We start from the raw sequence: 20,502 nt of genomic DNA, 5'->3' as shown, positions 1-20,502 counted from the left end.
AGATTAAAATAAAAATGTTCTGTGGTATGGGAATAGATCCAGGGGATGTGCAAAGAGATTAATGTGCATTTCTCCAGATTTGATGACTGCTTAAGTGTGATTAATTCTAATGTTAATGTTCCTTACCCAGATGTGATTCAGCACTGCCAGAGGGTAAAGCCTATCATTGATCTGGTTCATAAAGTCATCAGCACTGACGTATCAATAGCAGATTGTCTTCTACCGATCACATCGCGAATCTACATGCTCCTGCAGAGGTAAGTCACTAACAGTTGAGGTTCCTGGGAAGATACAATTAGCAGGAAGAATGATCAATTACCAGTTTGGTTAAAAGCTTTGCAAGAAGTGTGTCTCAATGCTGGAACTCTCCAAGACTGTTGTTCAGTTCTCAAGACTGTTCTGACTACACACCGTTTAATGCTTTAATTATAATAATACAGCAGGATGACCTCTCACTCTCTTCTTGAATGTAGTACAATTTTACCTATTTAAAGGTATTTTATCCTCGTAGTTATACTTGCACAAAAGGGGAATAAAGCCTACCATTAGAGCAATACCTTCCTGGTGATAAAACAATCGGTGCTTATTAACTCTCCTCTCACTGCTAACTGCCTGGAAATAGATTTTCTGCTGCATAATCATTGTTCACTGTGACAGTCTGCTGCTTTGCCAGCCTTACCTGTCACAGTAAATTGCTCTGATTCAGGTGCAAGGCAGAGACTTCAAGTCTAGACTGCAAGTCTAGACTCTGGTGTCTATATTGTATCTGATTAGGCTTTATGTGTGTGTACTTCAGTGAGAAATACATCTTTTTGATCAAAACAGTAATATGCAGGCTGGACCACAGGTGGCAGTGCATTTTATGCATAATACTTCTCTTTCCTAGGCTAACGACTGTAATCTCTCCCCCTGTGGATGTTATTGCTTCTTGTGTCAACTGTTTGACAGTACTGGCTGCTCGGATGCCAGCCAAGGTAAGGAAATGACCTTCTAGATTTTCTAGAATTGAGTACTAATAGACATGTATGTGTGAACGAAAGGGAATATCTGTGCTTCTTCTCTTGCAGGTTTGGACTGACCTTCACCATACAGGGTTCTTGCCATTTGTTGCCAATCCAGTGTCCAGTATGAATCACATGATTAGGTAATCCTTTCTTTTTATTTTTTTGTCTAAACTTTTCATAACAAGGCATAAAACCTTTTTCCCGATGTGAAATCTGAGGTTAACGAAATCCATGCATCTGACATGCCCTTCACTCATGAAAGGGCAGAGAGCTGGCAAAAGCTTTGCTATTGCTTCAGTTTCATCAGAAAAGCTGGGATTCTTTGACTGAAGTGTGATTCCTGGGAAGGTCCTCTAAAAATCCCTGGCGTTCAGCATCTCTAGCTCATGTAATCTGGAATTTCCTTATGCTTGTCAGATTAAAATCTTAAATGGAGATCCATAAAATAATGTCTGTTGTCACGCAGTGGGAAAACAAACTCTGTAATATTTGATAGAACAGTGAGCATTGAAGCTCTTCACCACTAATGCTGCCTGTTGTTTTTGCCCATGTGGGCAATCGCTTGCACTGTCAGATGTGTAAAAACTCTTCAGCCCAGCTCTCTCTTTCGCTTTCTCCACAGATTCTGTTATTTTGCACTTTGTAGGATTGCATGCAACTGTAAAGCGTTAGTTTCACGATGGAAAGTGCTTAAATAACAAGAAACTTATTTTTAGACGGGGATGAGTGTGCTGAATTTTGAGTTGAGATTAAGATTCATCTTACTCAAAATACAGGATATAGCCACGAGGAGAGGCAAAATACAGCATCTTAAAGTGCGTAGGATCTGTGCTGTTCTGAATCAGTCCCTTCTTAGGGATCATATTTCTTGTAGCTGGTAGTAGATGAAGTAATTTAGGTTATACATGTGCACCCACTGTCCTGAAGCAGATTCCTGCTATTCATACCATGAACCCTCTGGCTCATTTCACAGTGCGGAAGGGATGAATGCCGGGGGCTATGGAAACCTACTGATGAGCATAGAACAGCCTCAAGGCGAGTACAGTGTTACCATCTCCTTCCTGAACCTGATCACAACTCTTGTCCGGGTGAGTGCTTCTGGAGTGGTCTGCGTGTGAGGTCAGCTGCAGGCTGTTGTGATAGGAAAGTGAAATACAGCAGATGCCCTGTACAACAGGTGTCTTTGGGTAATAATTAGTTGACACTCTCCTTTGTGCTATTGTTTCTGCTTTCTCTGTAGTCTGGTGCTCTCAGAAACCCCCAGTTTTGATTCATCTGATCTGCTACGGAATATAATTTGCATGTGTAAATTTGTAAATCTGTAAATCCCCATGCTCAATACTTTTCTCATACATTAGAGATAGATGTAGAAGCTGGGATATCTTTTTACAAAAGGTTTCATGTCCTTTGAACCAGAAGCAGAACAATAACATTTCTGTTTTTCCTAGGGACAACTTGGTAGCACCCAGAGCCAAGGGCTTGTGCCCTGCATCGTGTTTGTCCTGAAGGAGATGTTACCAAATTACCACAAATGGCGCTATAACTCCCACGGAGTAAGAGAGAAAATTGGTAAGGATTGTGGGTTTTTTCTTGGGGGTGAGAGGGAGGAAGGATCAACTGTCTTATTGGAGAGAATGTTGATTTTATTTTTCCCCCCTTTTTTATGAGACCTTCTCTGGAAGCCATTTGGGGTTTCCTTTGTGCATTATCAGTATTGCAAGATGCTGTGAACTTGTTTGAAAATGTTAGGAACTTGGCAACAGCTTTTCCTGAAAACTGAGTAGTCGTTTACTCTCTGTTTTAGGGTGCCTGATTCTGCAGTTGATCCATGCTATACTGAATTTATGCCCTGAAATGGATCCTCGCAGCAGGTAAGATGGGCGATGGATTTCCGATCTGCARTAAGCTCATTTACAGTGCAAGAAGACTGTCACTACCTTTTTTGTTTCAGTTTTTAACTAAATTACTAGGAGTAAACTGGTGTGGTTGTGTAGTGCTGATTTCAGCCCTTGTCTGCATTACTGAGTTCAGGGAGGGTAGAAAAAGTTTAGGGGTAGAGTAAATCACATTGCTTTTTAGAGCACCTGATGAGGAGAGAGAAAACAGTAAGTAGGTTCCCCAAGACAGATTGCCATCCACTTTCATATTTGGTATACCCACTCTGAAGAAAGTAGAAGGGAGAAGAAAGTAGGGGTGTTGGGGAGATGTAGAAATTCATAGAGGCTACTTTGTGGTAGTTTACTTGATGCTAGGTGAGAAAATACTGCAAATGCTCCTAATGATGATGTCCTGCGTTGTTCACGTCTCACAGCAATGCCCCCAGCCTTCAATCCTTGTGCATCTTCAGTCTGGCCAACACTGAAGCAGGGCAAGCTGTCATTAACATCATGGGAATTGGTGTGGACACTATTGATATGGTAATGGCTTCCCAGTCTAGTAGGTGAGTTGTGTTAATCACTTCAGTAGCCTGAGGAAAGAAGCAACAGATAATACTTGAAATGTAGCTTTAACTTGATTAGTCTTAGCTGGGCATCAGCATAGCAGCTAGCTAAAGCAAACTGCCTCACATGTACTGGAGGAGAAGCCTTCTGTTTGTCCCAGACCTGTATGCAGTCTTTGCTGTACACTCTCCGTTTCATGCAGTTGCTTTAAGTTTTCTGTTTTGCTTAGCTTAACTGACATTTGGAGCATGTCAGTGGGTGTAAATGTGCTCATTTTTTTAATGTTTGCTAGCATTACCTTTTTTTTCGTAAAGAATTCACTTGAGTTCAACGTATGAGAATGAATAAATGAATGAATTAGAAGCAAGAGGATTATAGCCAATGTTAGAATGTCTGTGTCTTCAATTTACACCAGAGTCCAAGTAAAGCTATTATTATGAATGAATCATTATCAGTGAATTATTATTATTATGAATGTATTATAACAAAGCTTGAGCTGTCATTTTAGAAAGTGCTAGGGATGATCAGTCTTTTCAAGTTGGATTCTGAAGGCAGCTTGAAGTACTCTTGAAATCAACTGTATTGAAGGCTTTTCTAGTACTAAGAGTGTTAATTTTCTTATGGTTCTCACTGAGGCTTGAAACTTTTGCTTTAGCTGTGGTTGAATCCCTCCCCTTTCCTCTGCTCTCTTTTCCTAGCCAACCTTACTCAACACACAGACACAGCCAAACTTGCCAGCGGGTTGTTTCTGGGAATGTCTGCCATTTTTGTTCTTTCACAACAAAAGATTGGAAGAGAATCCAGATTTATTAAGAGGAAAGTGAGATCTGTTTGAAAAGCCTGTTTTGGCTTTTTCTCTAGAATGTTTGTCTGATGAGGAAAATCTTAATGAAAATACCAGACTTCGAGCCAGTTTAATCTCTTCATCCAGTTTGGATACATTATAATTTCTGAGAGACTGGTTCTGGAAATGTTTCTACCCCTGTCCTAACGGATGTAAAATCTCCGGATCCRGAAGAAGAAAAAGAAAGTGACAATAGGCAGTCAGACTATTTTTCTTTTTTGTTATTTGACACTGAAAACTCAGGGCTGGCTAAAAATATTTTGTGTGTGTTCTGGGGATTTGTATTTCAACAGCTGTTATGCGGTGATATGAGAGACTGAGTAAAGATGTCTTATAACCCCTGCCTGACAGCATATAGAATTTGCTCTTTGAATGTTGTGCAAATAATAAATGTCGGTTGTCAACACAATTACTTACTTTGTTTTCTTTTTGGAAACACAGTGATGAGTCACAAGGCCAAGGTCAACTGCTGATACAAACAGTTAAGCTGGCTTTCTCAGTCACCAATAATGTCATCCGGTTGAAACCCCCCTCTAGTGTGGTGTCTCCATTAGAACAGGCACTTACTCAGCATGGTACGTATTTCTCCCTGGGGGCAGCTTACTAAGCTGTGCTTTTCTGTTATATGCAGTTAATGAGAATGCGTTTCTTTACAAACATATTTGAGATTTGAAGGTTCCAAAAAGTGCTCTCTGGTGATGGGTGAAGGCCCTTTCTCCCTTCTCTGAGGCATTTTTCTCCTCTAGGACTGCTTCTGAAGTATTAAACAAACATGGCTTGGTTTTGCTGCTTTGTAATGAGATGGGTGTGAAGCATATAGTAAATCAGTTGCCATTAGAACCTCTGACTGGGCCCATGCCTTATTCTTTTGGAAGATTGAGCTAATTTTCACCTTCCACTATTGAAATCATTGGTAAATAATTACATCTTATTACAGGTTCTTCTGTTTGATTTTAATTGTGTTTTCTGCAGGTGCTCATGGAAACAATCTTATTGCGGTCTTGGCCAAATATATCTACCACAAACACGACCCTGCACTTCCACGCCTGGCCATCCAATTGCTCAAACGACTGGCTACGGTAAGACAAAACTTACTTAAGCGCTCCTTTGCTTTTCCCTTTTTGACTGATTCCAGCGCTGAAAGTCTTTCAGGATAATTTCTTCAGGCTTATTTGTGTCAGAGTACGTAATGCAAATCTGTTGAAGGCTGCATGAACTGAAACCTTTCCAGTTTTGCCACGCTCCTTGTGAAATAAGGGAGAGAGCAGAATCGCCAAAGAGGAAATTTTGGATCAGTTGGCAAGTTTCTTCCTGCTTAATGAAAATAACCTATTTTTGAGTTCCCTCACTTCTATTTCTAGATTCAGTATAAAATATTACAGAGTTTCAATTTAAAATGCAAATCACCTTTGTAATAGAGGGAAGCAGCATTCTGTAGAGGTTGGTTATCCATGTTTCTGACATTTCTTTCCTTTTGCAGGTTGCTCCCATGTCGGTTTATGCCTGCCTTGGTAGTGATGCTGCTGCCATCCGTGATGCCTTCCTGACCCGCCTGCAGAGCAAGATTGAGGACATGCGTATTAAAGTCATGATCCTGGAATTCCTCACGGTTGCAGTGGAGACACAGCCTGGGCTCATTGAACTGTTCCTGAACTTGGAAGTGAAGGATGGCAATGATGGGTCAAAGGTACAATAGCAGATACATGCCCAGGGCCTTACTCGTTTTTTTATCATAAATTAGTCCAAAATACATTTATAGCAGTCTCATGGCATCAGTCTCTAAATTCTGACAGGCAACCTGATATGCCTAATGTAAAGGTAAATGCAGCATGTGCTTACAGTTGATGGATGTGCTGCTATCCCAGCTTCACCTTTCCTTACAACCAGAGAGAAGCTTTTCCCAAGGTCTCAAAGCAGATACTGAATTAGCATACGAATGGCTAAAATGGGTCAGACCGAAGATCCCTCTGGCCCATTTTCCTGACTCTGACAATGGACAGTCAATGGAAGAGCTGAAGATTGAGATACATGGACAGTATCAGTTTTCCAGAATACTCTGTCTCAAGTGTTTTGCAGTTCAATGTCTTCTTGGGGTGGGACTTTTAGAAGGCACTTGGTCTTGTTGAGTCCCAACATAGCTCAAAGACAGGAAAATTAAAAATGAGATACCTACCATGTGGAAATAGTTATTTATTTCTCTCCTCAGTGTTACACATTCTTTGTAGTCATTTATATTATACATRTATGTGTACAAAAAGTATGCCTGCACCACACACTAAGGATTTACTTGCTTGTGTATTGTTTAAATAGAATTGAGCGACATTCTGCCTTAGGAGGTGCCTATATAGCAGTTCTGTGGAGAAGTAACCTCTCTTGTTTCCTTTTGCTTTAGGAATTCAGCTTAGGGGAGTGGAGTTGCCTCCAAGTTGTCTTAGAGCTGATAGACTCCAAACAACAGGAGAGGTACTGGTGCCCTCCCCTCTTGCATCGGGCTGCCATTGCCTTCCTGCATGCCCTGTGGCAGGACCGCCGAGATAGCGCCATGTTGGTTCTGAGGACCAAGTGAGTTGTTTTTCTACAGTGCACTTTGCTGCCTTTTTTTTTTTTTCCCCCTACCACTTTTTTCTTAGTTCGTCAGGCTTTTCAGAAAAATCACATCATAGTCCTTGTGCGTCCTAGTAAGGGCGTGCAACATGTAGGCTTCGTGCTTGACCCCTATGGTAGTCTCTTGAGAAAGGAAGTGAGAAGCCTGTATGCGTATATTCAGAAGTGAATATATTTCATTCACTTTCTTTTACACAGAGCTACGTGAGCTTGTGTTTAACTAAAGCATATTTTCTGTGAAGTCTGGAACTGTCAAGATACTGTTAGGCATGTGGCATGGGAGAGAGAGCTGATATTACTTCTGTATCTATCTTTTAGGCCAAAGTTTTGGGAAAATTTAACCAATCCTCTCTTTGGGACRCTTCCTCCCCCTTCAGAAACATCAGAGGTGAGTTGCATCTGAACAAAATGAAGGTAGTTTTGTGCTTCTCAGAATGGATTTCTAAGTGTTGTGTGTGGCTCTTCCTTCTGTTTGCAGCTTTCTGAAAAGAGATATGATCAATTGGTTTAAACACAGGCAGGAGTTGAGTCATATGCTTTCTGGTGTTGCAGAGATTGGCTGTACAGCCATGGACTAATTTTTGAAATCTTCTGCTCTTTGTTGACATATGAAACAAAGATAATGTGACCCTAGCATCTGTGATAAGACTTGCTCTTTGCAAGGAGCTAATATACTAAGTATGCTGTGTATAGCACATCCATACTATATTTTGTGTGCTTTTTGGCAAAAGAAACTCTCTTTTGCTTTTCTAGACATAGCTCAGGCTGACTAGTAGCACACAAGAATCCATTAGGTTTTTGTTGCCTCTCCTTTCTGGGGGAATTTCCCTCTTCGTTATGAAGGTCCTGGGCTCTCATTCAGTTCCAGCGCGGGTTTGAACAGACCATGTGTTCCCTATTGTCACCAGTCCCTGGTCAAATGACATAATGTTATTACTATCGTGGGAGAAAAACCTCCTGGAAAACTGGAGTATTAGTCGCCTCAAGTGGATGGGTAGGGATAAATTAGAGTTCCAGTCACCCTGCAGAGTAAGATGCTCAGATCTTGCTTTTATTTTGTTTATAGCTCAGTGTCTTGGACACTTGTGCCTTAATCATGAAAATCATCTGCCTGGAGATCTACTATGTTGTCAAGTAAGTCTTTGATAGTCTCTCCTTCATCCCAGTTGTTTTTAATTATTTAAACTGTGTGTGTTAAATATTGAGAGACCATGCAGGCTTTGAGGGCGTTGATATGGTACACATGATTCTGTGGTAACATGGGAGGAACAGTGATTTATAAACAGATTGTAAACATGCATTTGAACTGCCATTTAATATACTGAAAAGTCAGGATTAACTAAAACTTCTGCTTAAAAAAAGAAATCATACATTTTCTTCAGGGTTCATCTTTTTCCTTCACATTTGATGCAAAAAGTGGGATTCCCTGTACAGGTCTAATATGTGGAATAACCTTCACTTGCAAGCTGTGTCCTTGGCTTTCCTGCCTGCATCTCAGAAGGAGTATATTTTCTGACCAAAGAATAAATGAAGATAACTTCTCCTCTTGATTTGGTCAGGGGCTCACTGGATCAGTCCCTGAAAGACACGCTGAAGAATTTCTCCACCAAAAAGCGCTTTGCTTATTGGTCAGAATATGTGAAGTTACTGGCATATCATGTGGCAGAGACGGAGGGGAGCAGCTGTGCCTCCATGACAGAATACCAGATGCTGATCTCAGCCTGGCGGATGCTCCTGATTATTTCTACTAGCCATGTAAGAGCTACTTAGTACTTTTTTCCACTTATCTTTCAGGATAACCTGAAATTAACGTTTTGAATAATGTAATGTCAACTCTCGGGGTCAGATAAATATGGCATAATGAAGAAGCCACTGTTTTTTTCAGTTATTTTATACGTATGCTTACAACACAAGTTGGCACGAGCCTTGTGCAAGAGAACAGTTAGAGTAGGTGGTGTTTTGCTGTTTGATCAAAATGAGCATATTGTCTGTCTGAGCAGAGGAGGGAAGTAGTAAACAATCTTTATAGTGATTCTAAGTAATTCTGTGATCCCAAGGAGATTTTGCTGAGTTGAGTGAGATAAGGATACAGCATGAGGGAAATTAGTCATTGTCAGCTTTTTGTCAAATGTTAATATAATGCTGCTGTGATTTCTACAAAGCTGTATCATTCAACAAATATAAAATTTGGTGAATTCTTTAAGTAACAAATTAAAACAGTGGACTGATATTACACTGGAAAAAAAGTTGCATCGTTTGTTATATTTGTTTAAGCTCATCTCTGATGTTTTTGCATCTTAGGCAGATATAATGCATCTGACTGATTCTGCAATCCATCAGCAATTGTTTCTGGATGTGCTAAATGGGACCAAGGTTTTGGTAGGTGCTAGTACTTCTTAGTTCTTAAATTTCCCAGTCATCAATTGCTCATCTCCTTTGTACTAAGAGGAGTTTCATTTCTGCGGCTGCTTGCCATCAGAGGTTTTTTAAATTTTGTGAAATCAAGCCGAATCAAAGTCTCTCTCCCTGAATTCCTGGGCTTCGTATAAGTCTTTGTTTTTTTTGTTTCATTCTCATCATCACTGGGCGACCCTGCAGAGGGTCCTGACTAGGGATCCCACGATGCTGCTACTTGTTGAAAAACAAACCTGGTCATTTGGTGGTGGTGTCTGGGGTGTAGAGTCTTACCTGTGACTATCGCAACTATAACTCTTGGGGTATCTCTTCTTAGCTTCTGGTTCCCATGTCAGTGTCCTGTCTGCAGCTGGGGTCCATGCTATGCACTCTTCTTCTGATCCTGCTCAAACAGTGGAAGAGGTAGGTATTTTGTATGGATTGTTATTAGTCACAGCTAAATATAAAAACTTGGGAGATTGTGTTCAAGTGTTTTGCTCTAGTGAGATTCCCTTAGTGATTTGTGGAGGAAACTGATGCCTTATTAGGGGATTCTCTTTTGGGGTGGCAATATTGATACTTTGTTGCTGAAATCTCTTGTCAAACAATATATTTATGGTTTGACTTCCTGCTTCCAAGTGTATCAAAGAAACTTTTGTGATAGTCCTGCATTCTCACTCTATTGTGGAATGTCTTTAATGAGATCCAGGTGATGACTTCAAGTTTACCTGGACAAACTGCTTTTATTTGTGTGGCTCAACCTATGATCCACACAGTTCAGTCAAGCCAATATATTTATTGAGGGATCTTGTCTAATCTGAAGAGCTCTCCCTTTTTATTGTCAGCGAGTTGGGTTCTGTGGATAAAATCATAAACTCCTTGACGCAGATTCTGGAGGGAGTACTACAGGCAGATCAGCAGATGATGGAGAAGACCAAAGCCAAAGTGTTCTCATCTCTCATCACTGTCTTGCAAATGAAGGAGATGAAAGGTGAGGTGGTGTGGGAGTATCAAGAGCAGGGCTGTCACAGCTGAATACACTCTTATTACTAGCGTTTCCAAGATAAGAATGTGTGGTGTTAGTTGTAGTGCAGGATGCACTTACTTGTTTTAGCTAGTTTCAGAAGGAGATGAGCTTTTGTCATTCCCAATATGTGTATATCTTTCCCTTCTCCTGTCTTTCCTCAGCAATGATCCGTTTGATAGAGAAGGAGATAGAGATCTCAGAGCTGTTTAAGTTCCTACATGTTTGTGAAAATAGCTCAGCAGGTATGGGAGAGRCACCCTAGTAATGTCATCTCACAGAGCTGAGTGTAGAGCTTTTTAGATTCTGATGTGAATTACTTGTGAGACATAACGAGTGATCCAAACATAGGAAAATCTTGTGGGAATACATTTCATTACAAACCAGAGAAACCAGTCTGGTTGTGACTCCTGTCACTGTTGGGACATTTTACATTACAGTAGTACTTAAAGACTATCACTGGAATCTGGACTAGGTGCTGTGCAACACAAATATAAAGGCAGTTGTAGTGCTGAGAGGTATATCAGCTTACCTTTCTGTGTAGTCCTTATCCTACTGCTTGGGTTCTGCAAGACCATCTCTTTTGGAAAATAATTCAAATAAAAAGTTGAAAGTTTTAAATCTATGAATATTTTTGTTTGCTAATGAATTTGAGTCTGCAGTAATAGTGGGAAAAGGAGGTGCAATTTATAATAATGTTTTTGATGAGAATTTAGTATTATAAGGACTCTCAGAACATAGACTACACCCATGACCCTGTACCAGCAATCTGGAGAAATATGTAGGAAATGTTGCAGTGAGCAGTTACGGAATAATCTTCCCATAATAGTGTTTGGTTTGTGCTCTGAAATGTCATGGGTTTATACGACTTCTTAGGGAAACTACATGTTCTTATGGTGTCTTATTATGTCCTCCTAAGCTTAATCATCTAACTTAGTCACAGTTTCTTGCATTCTGTTTTCTAAGTTTTGAAATGAAAACGGAAAAAATACTAGTTCTAAGAAATGTGGCCCCAGTGATGTTATCAGTTAAACTGGAAACCTAAGTACAAGGATTGTGTTAACTGTTTTCTATTCTGTGTCTGTCACAGTGAATGAGATCCCACAGTACTCCCAGCTGGTGCTCAGTGTGTGTGAAACACTCCAAGATGAGGTCATTGCACTCTTTGATCAGACTCGGAACAGCCTGACCTCTGGAGATGCTGCAGATGATAAGGACAGCATGGAAACAGATGACGCCTCCCGAGTTAAACACAAGGACCAGCGAGACGGGGTAAAGGACCTGTTCATCTGCTTTATCACCATGTTTCTTTTCTCTAAAAAAAGTTCTATGTATGTTTGGAACAATTCTGCCTTACAACCTGCTACCTGCAAAGGGAGCTTTGGGAGTTTCTGCCTCAGAATTACTTCGTGTCTTTTTGGCCTGTGTCAGCTTGGGAAGTCGGCTGTTGCTGCTTCTCTTTCAGATCCGTCCTAAGAAGCTGTCACAATTGCTAATACAGTCATGAAGTATGCAGAGTATGATGTGAGGAATACCAGATGCCCTAACTGATGACTCTTGAGAATGATTGCACTTTAGATTGTGTTAGTAAATGCTTTCAAGATTTTTTTTTTTTCCCTTGGTATACGTGAAAAACCTATACCTTGTTCTCCTTCTTTCCTTGTCACTCTAGGTATGTGTTCTGGGTCTGCATCTGGCAAAAGAACTCTGTGAAGTTGATGAAGATGGAGACTACTGGCTACAGATTACTAGGAAAGTCCCTGTGCTTCCTACTATCTTTGCTGCCTTGGAGATCAGCTTGAGAGTTAAACAAAACCTTCACTTCACAGAGGCCTCATTACATTTACTGCTGACCTTAGCAAGGACACAACAGGTGAGAGATGCAAAGAAATGAGAGCATATTGCTATGCGTTTTAAATATGAGCCATACATCTCATTATATTGTCTGCAATGCAGCTGAATGATAATTTGTGGATAAAAGATTTCTTTAGAGGCTGGCAAGCAGTAGGTTTTGTGTGGATGTCTGCCTAGTTTTCCTTGTTCTTCCTGATAATGGAATGTCTCGGATGGAAGAACTGAGCCAGCCAGAGCAGACCTGTAATTTAGAGTGAACATTTTTGCTGAATATATTCTTCTGCAATGTAAATTAAACCCCCTAGCTAAAACAGCACTGAGTGTTGGAACCTGCTTTCTCATTAGTTGCAGTAAAGCATTACTTATCTATTGCAAATTCAACTTTGTGTAGGATTTCAGGAGAAAGCAAGGTCCTTTCAAAGCCAGACCTTTTTGAAGATTAGATATATACCAAACCAGGTGATATGGAAATGGATTCATGGTACAGCTATGCAGATTAGTGTTTGCAGTAAGAACAGTGTTGCTTTTCTTGACACTGAATTTCTGAGCAGCGTATAAGAGGTGTGTGTGGATGAAAGTTCTCTAAAAGAAGGGTGGCAATGCAGAGGACAGAAATACTTAATGCAAGAGGAGTCTCTTTGGTCTGAGAGAGGAAGGACATGCAGATTTTAACAGTAATTTGTTCTGTGTCTTGTAGGGGGCAGCAGCGGTGGCTGGAGCTGGTGTCACACAGAGCGTCTGCCTGCCCCTCTTGAGTGTGTACCAGCTTAGCACTAATGGAGCCATTCAGGTGGGTGCTGCTGCTTCTGGGTGGGAACGCGCTAGGAGAGCTCTGCCCTGCCCTGCCTTACTGGCTGTAGTTGGAGAGGAGCCTACAGGGCCTGGGAGGGCAGCATCCACCCCTAGAGCCTGGGCGCTTCCAAAATGTTTTGAAGGGTTTGTGGCTTGTGCCATGCTGAGCAACAGTGTAAATAAGTCATTTGTTTTGGTTTTATATCTGGTCTGTTCAGACATCTGCTTCATCTCGAAAATCTCTGGATGCCCCCTCTTGGCCTGGGGTCTATCGTCTCTCCATGTCACTGATGGAGCGTCTTCTTAAGACACTTAGATACAACTTCCTGACAGAAGCCCTGGACTTTGTGGGTGTCCATCAAGAGAGGATTCTTCAGGTATGTCATGTACTTCCTCTGAGATGGTTCACTTGGCTTTTGTGTTACAATAGCTGTGGAAACATGTCAGAAACTATAGAAATGTTGAAAAGACACAGCTCCTGTCTCAGAAAGCTTTACTGTACAAATAATTAAATAGTGGCAGAAGGAGAATAGCATACAAGCCGGGCAGTCAGGCAGGGATAACTGTTAAGATAGTTGTTAGAGCATGTACRCTCAACATTTGTACATCCTTTTTACTCTCGGGGTTATAACTTTGCTACAGCTGTTTGATACACCTACTCAACACAGTAACAAAAGGGAAGGTTTGCTGAGAACTGAGTTTGTGACCATCTGCTCTGAAAAAAAGTGAGAGCTGTTCTTAGAAATGGTCTCAGTTCAGACGTGCTCAGGTAATGAAAATGCTGTGGTCAGGGTTCAGTCACTGTGCAGGTGGGCAGGCGCTCATGTCCTGCAAAACTGAAATCCGTGTATCAGCTGAATTGTGTCAATGCGGATTTGGTGAAGAATCCTGTATGCGAGTAGGTGCTGTATGCAAGCATGCTCCATAAGCAAATAGCTGTCTTCTCATATGGCAGCACGCCTGTGAAATGCACTGACCCTTAACCAAGAATGTAGTGYGCCAGGAGTCTGGAACCCGTGTGCTGTGCAGCTGCTTTCATTTTGTCAAAATGCATTTTCTGTGCTGAAGGCCAAATTCATGCACCTTCAGCTTTTGCTTCTAGGAAGGGGAAGGGGCTTTTTGTGCTTTAACTGCCATTGTCCTGATGTACTTCTTTCTCCTCCTCCAGTGCCTGAATGCAGTACGGACAGTGCAGAGCTTGGCCTGCCTGGAAGAGGCTGATCACACCGTTGGCTTCATTCTCCAGCTCTCAAATTTCACGAAAGAATGGCATTTTCATCTACCACAGCTTATGAGGGATACGCAGGTAGGAATCAGGATACTGCTCTGGGTAATATATTGCCTTGGAGTGCAGGGAGTTGTGTGTGTTTAAGAGAAAATGGTGCTACCTGGTCTTTTTATTACTGCTCTTTTAATAGGAACTATTGCTGAAGTCCATTTAAATAAGTCTCTTCTGTAGAATGAAGTCCTCTACATTGTCTGAGTTGAGTGAGGAAAGGTGGTTGTTGGGGACAGAGATAYGGTTGCTTGGAAATGTAACTTGGGGAATTCAATGTCTTGCTCTCAGTCCTTAGTGCCAGGTGCCTCCAAGAAAATACAGGGGAGCTGAGAGAATGCRTTGATCCTCTAGAATCACGAGGTTCTGTTTAACTGGATTTTCTAGCTTCCCCRAATGGTACTTTGGTTATAATAGTGATATAATCTGGTCTTGTTCGACTGATGCGTGGAATGATTGTGTGAATGTGCGGATGGGATCTGATCTTTTAAGAGATTATTTCTCCCTCACCCTTTATATTTTAGGTGAATCTGTGTTACCTGTGTCAGGCCTGCACCTCCCTCCTGCATAGTCGCAAAATGCTCCAGCACTATTTACAGGTGAGAAGGGGGACCCTAAACCAAACTGAAGTTTTGGGGTGGTGCACACCCATGTTCCCCATCAAAAGGCAAATATACTCAATATCCAGGCTCTGTTCCCAGTGGTGAATGCTGACATTCATCAACTGGGAATTTAATAGTTAGGACTTGCATCTCTCCACAGAAAAAGCTTGCAAAGAATAGTCTAGGCTCTAAAATCTCTAGACTCTGTGGGCTGGTCCTACAGAAGCAGCAGCCATTGCTTGAAGAGAGCTATTATCATTTTAGAGCTGCCTGCTCTGCAGCGAGAAAGCTGCATTGCTGTAGTTCCCTGTGGTGTCATTTCTGATGAGTTCAGACATGTTGTTGACTCGGTGTCCTTGGTTTGATTTAACTTGGTTAAGAGATAATAGCTCTTGGGGAATCCTTAGGTGGGTGTGAGGTGCAGAGGATGCATTGCTTTGAAGTGCCATTTCAGCGTGGCTAAGGCTTGGTGTGCTGGTGAGTGGTTCCTTTCCCAGAATGTGGAGCAATAGCCTCTGCAGCTGCTTCCCTGCAATGCAGTGCCTCCCCTGATGTGCACTAAGCATGAATTCTCATGCTTCTAGCAGGTGAAAAAGTTTAGGTGCCTTACTTCCTCATTCCTTTTGCTAGTAACATTTTTTCCTAAAAGGGTTGGCTTTCGTACAAAGCAGTGATGTCTGTATTTAAGTCTCTTTTCTTTCTTCCTTTCTCTGCAGACAAAAAATGGTGACTCCCTTCCATCAAGTGTGACTCCACGAGTGCAGCGTAACCCCCAAGCCTCCTCCAAACATCCCAGCCCTGAGTCGGAGGCAGCAGAGCAGAAGGCGCTGCTTACGGTGCAGTACAGCCTCTTGAAAATCCTCAGCAAATCTCTTGCTGCCCTGCGTCATTTTACCCCTGATGTCTGCCAGATCCTCCTTGACCAGGTAGAGAAAGAGGAGAGGCACTGCTCTCTGAAGGGGGGAGTTTCCAGCATCCCAAATGATGCTCTGGGTCTATGAAGTGTTTGAGAGAGTGACCCTGCTTTTACCTCCGTCTGCTGTCCTGCACAAAGCAGGAAGGCAGGGCATAAGGAATCCCCTTAGGAATCAGGCGCTGCTGAGCGTGGAGGGAAGGCTTGGCTGAGCTTTCGTGTGCTCTGTTCAGCACAACATTGCGTACTGGCACAGGCTAATAACCCAGCTAGATTTGTATCCTCAGCGTGTCACTCTTCAGAAAAGGCATCCTTCTTTTCCCCTCCGCTTGTGAGCAGAGCAGTCGGTCTGCTTGTGCAGTACTGTCCAGAGTACTCTCTGCTGCTCCATCGGTGTACTTGAGATTTGGGAACTGACCTCAGTGCTTCAAGTTCTCCATACAAAAAGTGTGATATAAGGACAGCGTATTCGTATCACTGTGACAATAGCATACTCGTGGCCTCTGGAGTCACCCACTCTTCTTTTTTTCCCCCCACAGTCACTGGACCTTGCTGAGTACAACTTGCTCTTCGTTTTGAGTTTCACCACACCAGCCTTTGATTCAGATGTCGCACCCTCCTTTGGGACCCTCCTCGCCACAGTTAATGTGGCCCTTAACATGTTGGGAGAGGTACTAGTCATTTCTCTGTTTCGGAGAGCACAACAGTTGCAATGATGTCCGAGCATCCATTCAGCTGGTATTTTGAAGAACACGAGTATTTCTTCTTTTCTATCTCCTGTCTCTAATGCCTTTCTTTTTTTCCCCTTTAAGCTGGATAAGAAGAAGGAACCTTTCCCTCAAGCTGCAGGGTTGAATATGCAAGAGGGAACCAAAACCCTCAAGTAAGTTTCCAGCTGCTTTATTTAGTCATGGTTGAGGAGCAGAAACCAGTGCTCCTCGGATCAAAATCAAGATCCAGAGGCATTAGTGGGGTTTCTGAGCTTCTCGCCCTGAGTAAAACAAAGGAGCTCAGGAAGCCCATCAGAATCTCTCCAAAGCGAGCAGAGATTTTTGGGGAGGATGTATGAAGCCATCCCATCCTGAGTCAACCACTGAAGACGCAGGTAAAGAGTTAATGTTCATTTACCAGTACATTTAAATCAGACTTCCTTGTTGGCCAACGGGCGTTTCTACTCTGCAGATCRTAGCTTTGGATATCTCTGCTTGAGCAGAATCTAAACAGTAACAGTGTTCCCTTGTGTATACTTTGTGTGTGAAGTCTTTCTAAGGGTATGTGACCTTGAAACTGGAATRGTGCTGATGTTTTTGGCTCCTGCTGATTGGTGTTTCTTTGCACAGGTCTCTGCTCATGTTTACAATGGAAAACTGTTTCTACCTACTCATCTCCCAGGCTGTTCGGTACTTGAGGGACCCAGCTGTGCATCCCCGTGACAAGCAGCGGATGAAACAGGAGCTCAGCTCTGAGCTGGTGAGCGGCTTGTTACATCCTTTCTGGCTGCTCGGTGAAAACGTGTCTTGTGGGTGAAGATCATTTGTCTTCAACTGCCCAGTACGGCCCACTCCCCTGCATGAGTCAACAGCCTCAGGTCATCCTGGGCTGCGCCCACTGGTGCCTGTCCCTGTGCCACAGGCGCCTTGTTTGGGGAGGGAGAGGAACATGCGTTCGGAGGACGCTAACTCATTGCCTGCTTCTCATTTCAGAGTACGCTGCTCTCCAGCCTGTCTCGTTACTTCCGCCGCGGTGGCCCCTCTTCACCTGCCAGCGGGGTTCTTCCCTCTCCCCAGGGAAAGTCTGCTTCCAAGCTGGGTCCCGAGGGGCAGGAGCCTTTGTTCCAGCTCGTGCAGGCCTTTGTCAGGCATGTGCAGAGATAGGTCCCATCCTGCCACTGCCTCCCTTTTCAGGACCTGCACCAGAATGATTCATGTCCACCACAGAAGGCATCACCCTTGGCAGAGCTCGTAACAAGGGCTGGGAAAGGGAGGGAGGCCTGACTTGGGCAGTGCTGTAAACTGAGCTGTAACATCAGCAGCAAGATCCCGTTGAACTYTTGCAACCCAGTAGCACAGCGAATGTAAAGAAATCTGAGAGCGGCTCTTCAAACTGATCAGCCCATGTGCACACCCTGCCGGCTCCGTCTGCTAGAGCATCCTGGCTGGGTACAAGCGCTGAACAGTGGAAATCTTTATTTTTATAGCTTGTACTTCAGCTGGGGAAGCTGTGGCTGGACAGAGAGAGGGGACAAACTTTCCTCTGGGCATTAACTCTGCTCTCAATACAAGGTGCAATCTGCCTCTCCCTAGCAGTCAGTTAAGGCACAACCAAGGGATCAGCCAGCAATTCAGAGACCATCTTTCTACTGCTATTTTTGTACTGAATGGTTCAAGGCAAGATGGTGTATGTGTGCTCACGCCTCCCCTCCACCCAGCAGTCTGTGTGTTATGTGTGTTTCTGAAGAGCAAGGCCTCACTCAAAAAGTTTTTAAGTCAAAATTCCATTGCTCCAGTCTTGCAGTTTTTTGTAACTGTGCCCTATTTATACTGATATTAAAACCTTTATAGACAGCAGCTGGATTCATGGTTTTGTATTGGTCATAGCAGCCTGCAGTACCAGTCTCTGCGTCTTTTGTGTAGCAGTTTGGCTTTGTCGATTAAAAACTCAGAGGCTCTTGGGCTAAGTACAAGCTAACAATGCTGCTGAGTTGCGGCTTGTGCGTGACAATCCAGATACTGTTTGAAGTGATTATAATCAAAGGTTGATTCTCTCAGCTTTCCGACACCCACTCCCTTTCTSTTCCTCTCACGTTGGGGAACTTGTAGGAGGTTTTCAGCTGGCATCACTATAAAATGCTCCTCAGGGATGATTTTTCTGCCCACCATGGTGTAGACCATGAACACAGATTACCTTGTGCACAGGACCGTACCCGTTGCAGCGTCAGGGGATGGTGCAGGTTCAAGCTAGAGGGAAGACTTGGAATTCTCTAGCGCAAAGTAGCGTTGTGCTGTTGCATCACACTCAAGCTGATCATCAAACTCTGTAAGGTTCCAAGGTTCAATGGAGGATGGAGATAGTAAGGGAAGGTCAGCTATTATTGTTTAAAATAAAGCCTGATGCGAGCTCTGAAATCTAGACAGGCTTTCTAAGGTAAGAAATCAAATTTCATCGTAGCTGTGAGCTCGTAACCTACCAGTTCTTTCCAAAAGAGACACCTGATTGCTTTCCAGTCAGAACCTTTTAAGTGTAATGGTTTTAAGAGACTAAATTGAAAAAAAAAATGTTGCTTTAGATTATGTTGCATTAAGATTGTCTTTTTTTTTTTTTCTTTTAAGCTTAAGTGATGGGGATATTCTAGCACAATTGTCTGATCTAGTTTTAGTTGCCCTGGAGGCTTCAGAGAGTTTTGAACTAGCTGGCTGGAATAAATTGGTCTTGAAGGAAGAGAAGCGTGATTGCCCTCCAAAAGCTCAGGTGAGCTGCTCTTAGGGAGAGGGAGGTTGTGTCAGTCATAAGCCTAATGTTTGGATGTCGGTGCTCAGCAGGTGGCTATGGATAACTGGGGTTACCTGTAACACTTAACCCTTTCTGCCACAGGGGAACCAGGTGTGAACATGGAGATTCAAAGATGAAGGACTGTGCAGAAAAGACAACAAATTGGTGACAAGCAGAATTCAGTACTTCTAATCAAGTTCAGTAGTATCTAGGGCGGTTGTTTGAGAGGTTTTTSTAGTTATTTTTCCCTGTGTCACAGCTTTTGAAGTTAAATGCATCATGCTAGTCACTTTATTTGCGTTCATCAACAAGAATAGATAGAATGAGAATTTAGGGGCAAGTAGTACTTGATTAAATAGAGGGTATAAGGTGAGATTTGATGGTGCTAGGCAGGGGGCCTTAGGTGCCAAACATAAAGCTTCTGCTGCTGTTTGCTGTTTTAGAGTTGCACCTTCACTTCAAGCAGCAGCATTTCACCCCTGAATTGCACCTGTTTCTGTATCTGCCCCTCAGCCACAAGGTGGTGTAAAGCTGCTTTAAGTGAAGAGTGGCTCACCATGAAGCCTTCAAGTAAGCTAAGCAGTTAGAGTGTCATCTTTCTGCAGAGCCAGTTACTTCCATAACTGCGTTAAAAGTAGCACTAGAATGTCCTTGTGCTCCTTCTGCTGCAGAGGGATAGGAGTGCTGCTGCTGGAAAAGACTTTCTTCTTGCTGTGCTGAGGGAAGCCACACTAGTTGCTGCATCATTAAACTGCTGCTGCTAAAGCTGTTCTCCCTTTTGATTTAATGCACCGGGGAGATGCATAACAGCGATGCTACTGGCCTGAGGGAGAGATACATACTAGAGGATGGAAGGGGAAGAGGCAGAAGTAGAGCTATAAAGGGGTAGAACTGTGGTAGCTGTAACCCKGGTCGTTGTAAAACTAATTAAAATAGTAGCATAATTTAACTCCCCATTCCCTTTTGAGTTTGTTAGCTGTAGAAAAAGAGAGAGATAGTGCTATATTACAGAGCATTTTAACAGTTTCTCTTCCCAGGAGTTCCTTCCATCCCTTCTTTCTAAGCTCAGTGCTAGGGACAAGTCTTTAAGTTCGCAACAGATCTAGTTTCCATAACAACAAAAAGGGCTGTTAAATCCAGAGCAGCATTTCCAGTCTCTCAGCAAAGTCATAATGCTGCTCTATTTTTGCTTCAGGTTAAGGAGGAGCTGTTGTTTCTTAGAGTTCATCAATCTGTAGTACAACCAAGATGTATAATTTGGGAAG

At 42.7% G+C, this 20,502-nt stretch overlaps 1 protein-coding gene across 5 annotated transcripts in view; it reads left to right on the top strand.

The window, feature by feature from the left end:
- Positions 1-18,315, top strand: part of LOC112962983 (nucleoporin NUP188 homolog) — a 50,570-nt gene extending 32,255 nt beyond the window's left edge. For all 5 annotated transcript variants that reach the window (XM_026059633.1, XM_026059635.1, XM_026059634.1 and 2 more), the window contains 28 exons: positions 131-257; positions 887-974; positions 1,068-1,144; positions 1,978-2,092; positions 2,453-2,573; positions 2,809-2,875; positions 3,316-3,444; positions 4,731-4,864; positions 5,262-5,368; positions 5,770-5,976; positions 6,682-6,851; positions 7,212-7,281; positions 7,960-8,027; positions 8,453-8,648; positions 9,195-9,272; positions 9,625-9,710; positions 10,133-10,278; positions 11,402-11,583; positions 11,984-12,184; positions 12,863-12,955; positions 13,176-13,334; positions 14,126-14,263; positions 14,758-14,832; positions 15,552-15,761; positions 16,288-16,419; positions 16,561-16,631; positions 17,089-17,218; positions 17,452-18,315. In XM_026059633.1, coding sequence (XP_025915418.1) covers positions 131-257; positions 887-974; positions 1,068-1,144; positions 1,978-2,092; positions 2,453-2,573; positions 2,809-2,875; positions 3,316-3,444; positions 4,731-4,864; positions 5,262-5,368; positions 5,770-5,976; positions 6,682-6,851; positions 7,212-7,281; positions 7,960-8,027; positions 8,453-8,648; positions 9,195-9,272; positions 9,625-9,710; positions 10,133-10,278; positions 11,402-11,583; positions 11,984-12,184; positions 12,863-12,955; positions 13,176-13,334; positions 14,126-14,263; positions 14,758-14,832; positions 15,552-15,761; positions 16,288-16,419; positions 16,561-16,631; positions 17,089-17,218; positions 17,452-17,622 — 3,548 coding nt within the window. In that variant the 3' untranslated portion in view covers positions 17,623-18,315. The remainder of the gene's footprint in view (positions 1-130; positions 258-886; positions 975-1,067; positions 1,145-1,977; positions 2,093-2,452; positions 2,574-2,808; positions 2,876-3,315; positions 3,445-4,730; positions 4,865-5,261; positions 5,369-5,769; positions 5,977-6,681; positions 6,852-7,211; positions 7,282-7,959; positions 8,028-8,452; positions 8,649-9,194; positions 9,273-9,624; positions 9,711-10,132; positions 10,279-11,401; positions 11,584-11,983; positions 12,185-12,862; positions 12,956-13,175; positions 13,335-14,125; positions 14,264-14,757; positions 14,833-15,551; positions 15,762-16,287; positions 16,420-16,560; positions 16,632-17,088; positions 17,219-17,451) is intronic.
- The last annotated feature ends 2,187 nt before the right edge of the window (positions 18,316-20,502 follow it).

The sequence above is a fragment of the Apteryx rowi genome, unplaced genomic scaffold (genome assembly GCF_003343035.1).
Source record: "Apteryx rowi isolate R43461 unplaced genomic scaffold, aptRow1 scaffold_16, whole genome shotgun sequence".
In the NCBI taxonomy this organism is placed as follows: domain Eukaryota; kingdom Metazoa; phylum Chordata; class Aves; order Apterygiformes; family Apterygidae; genus Apteryx; species Apteryx rowi.
The sequence above is the reverse complement of the archived record's forward strand: the minus strand, read 5'-3'. Positions and strand labels throughout refer to the sequence as shown.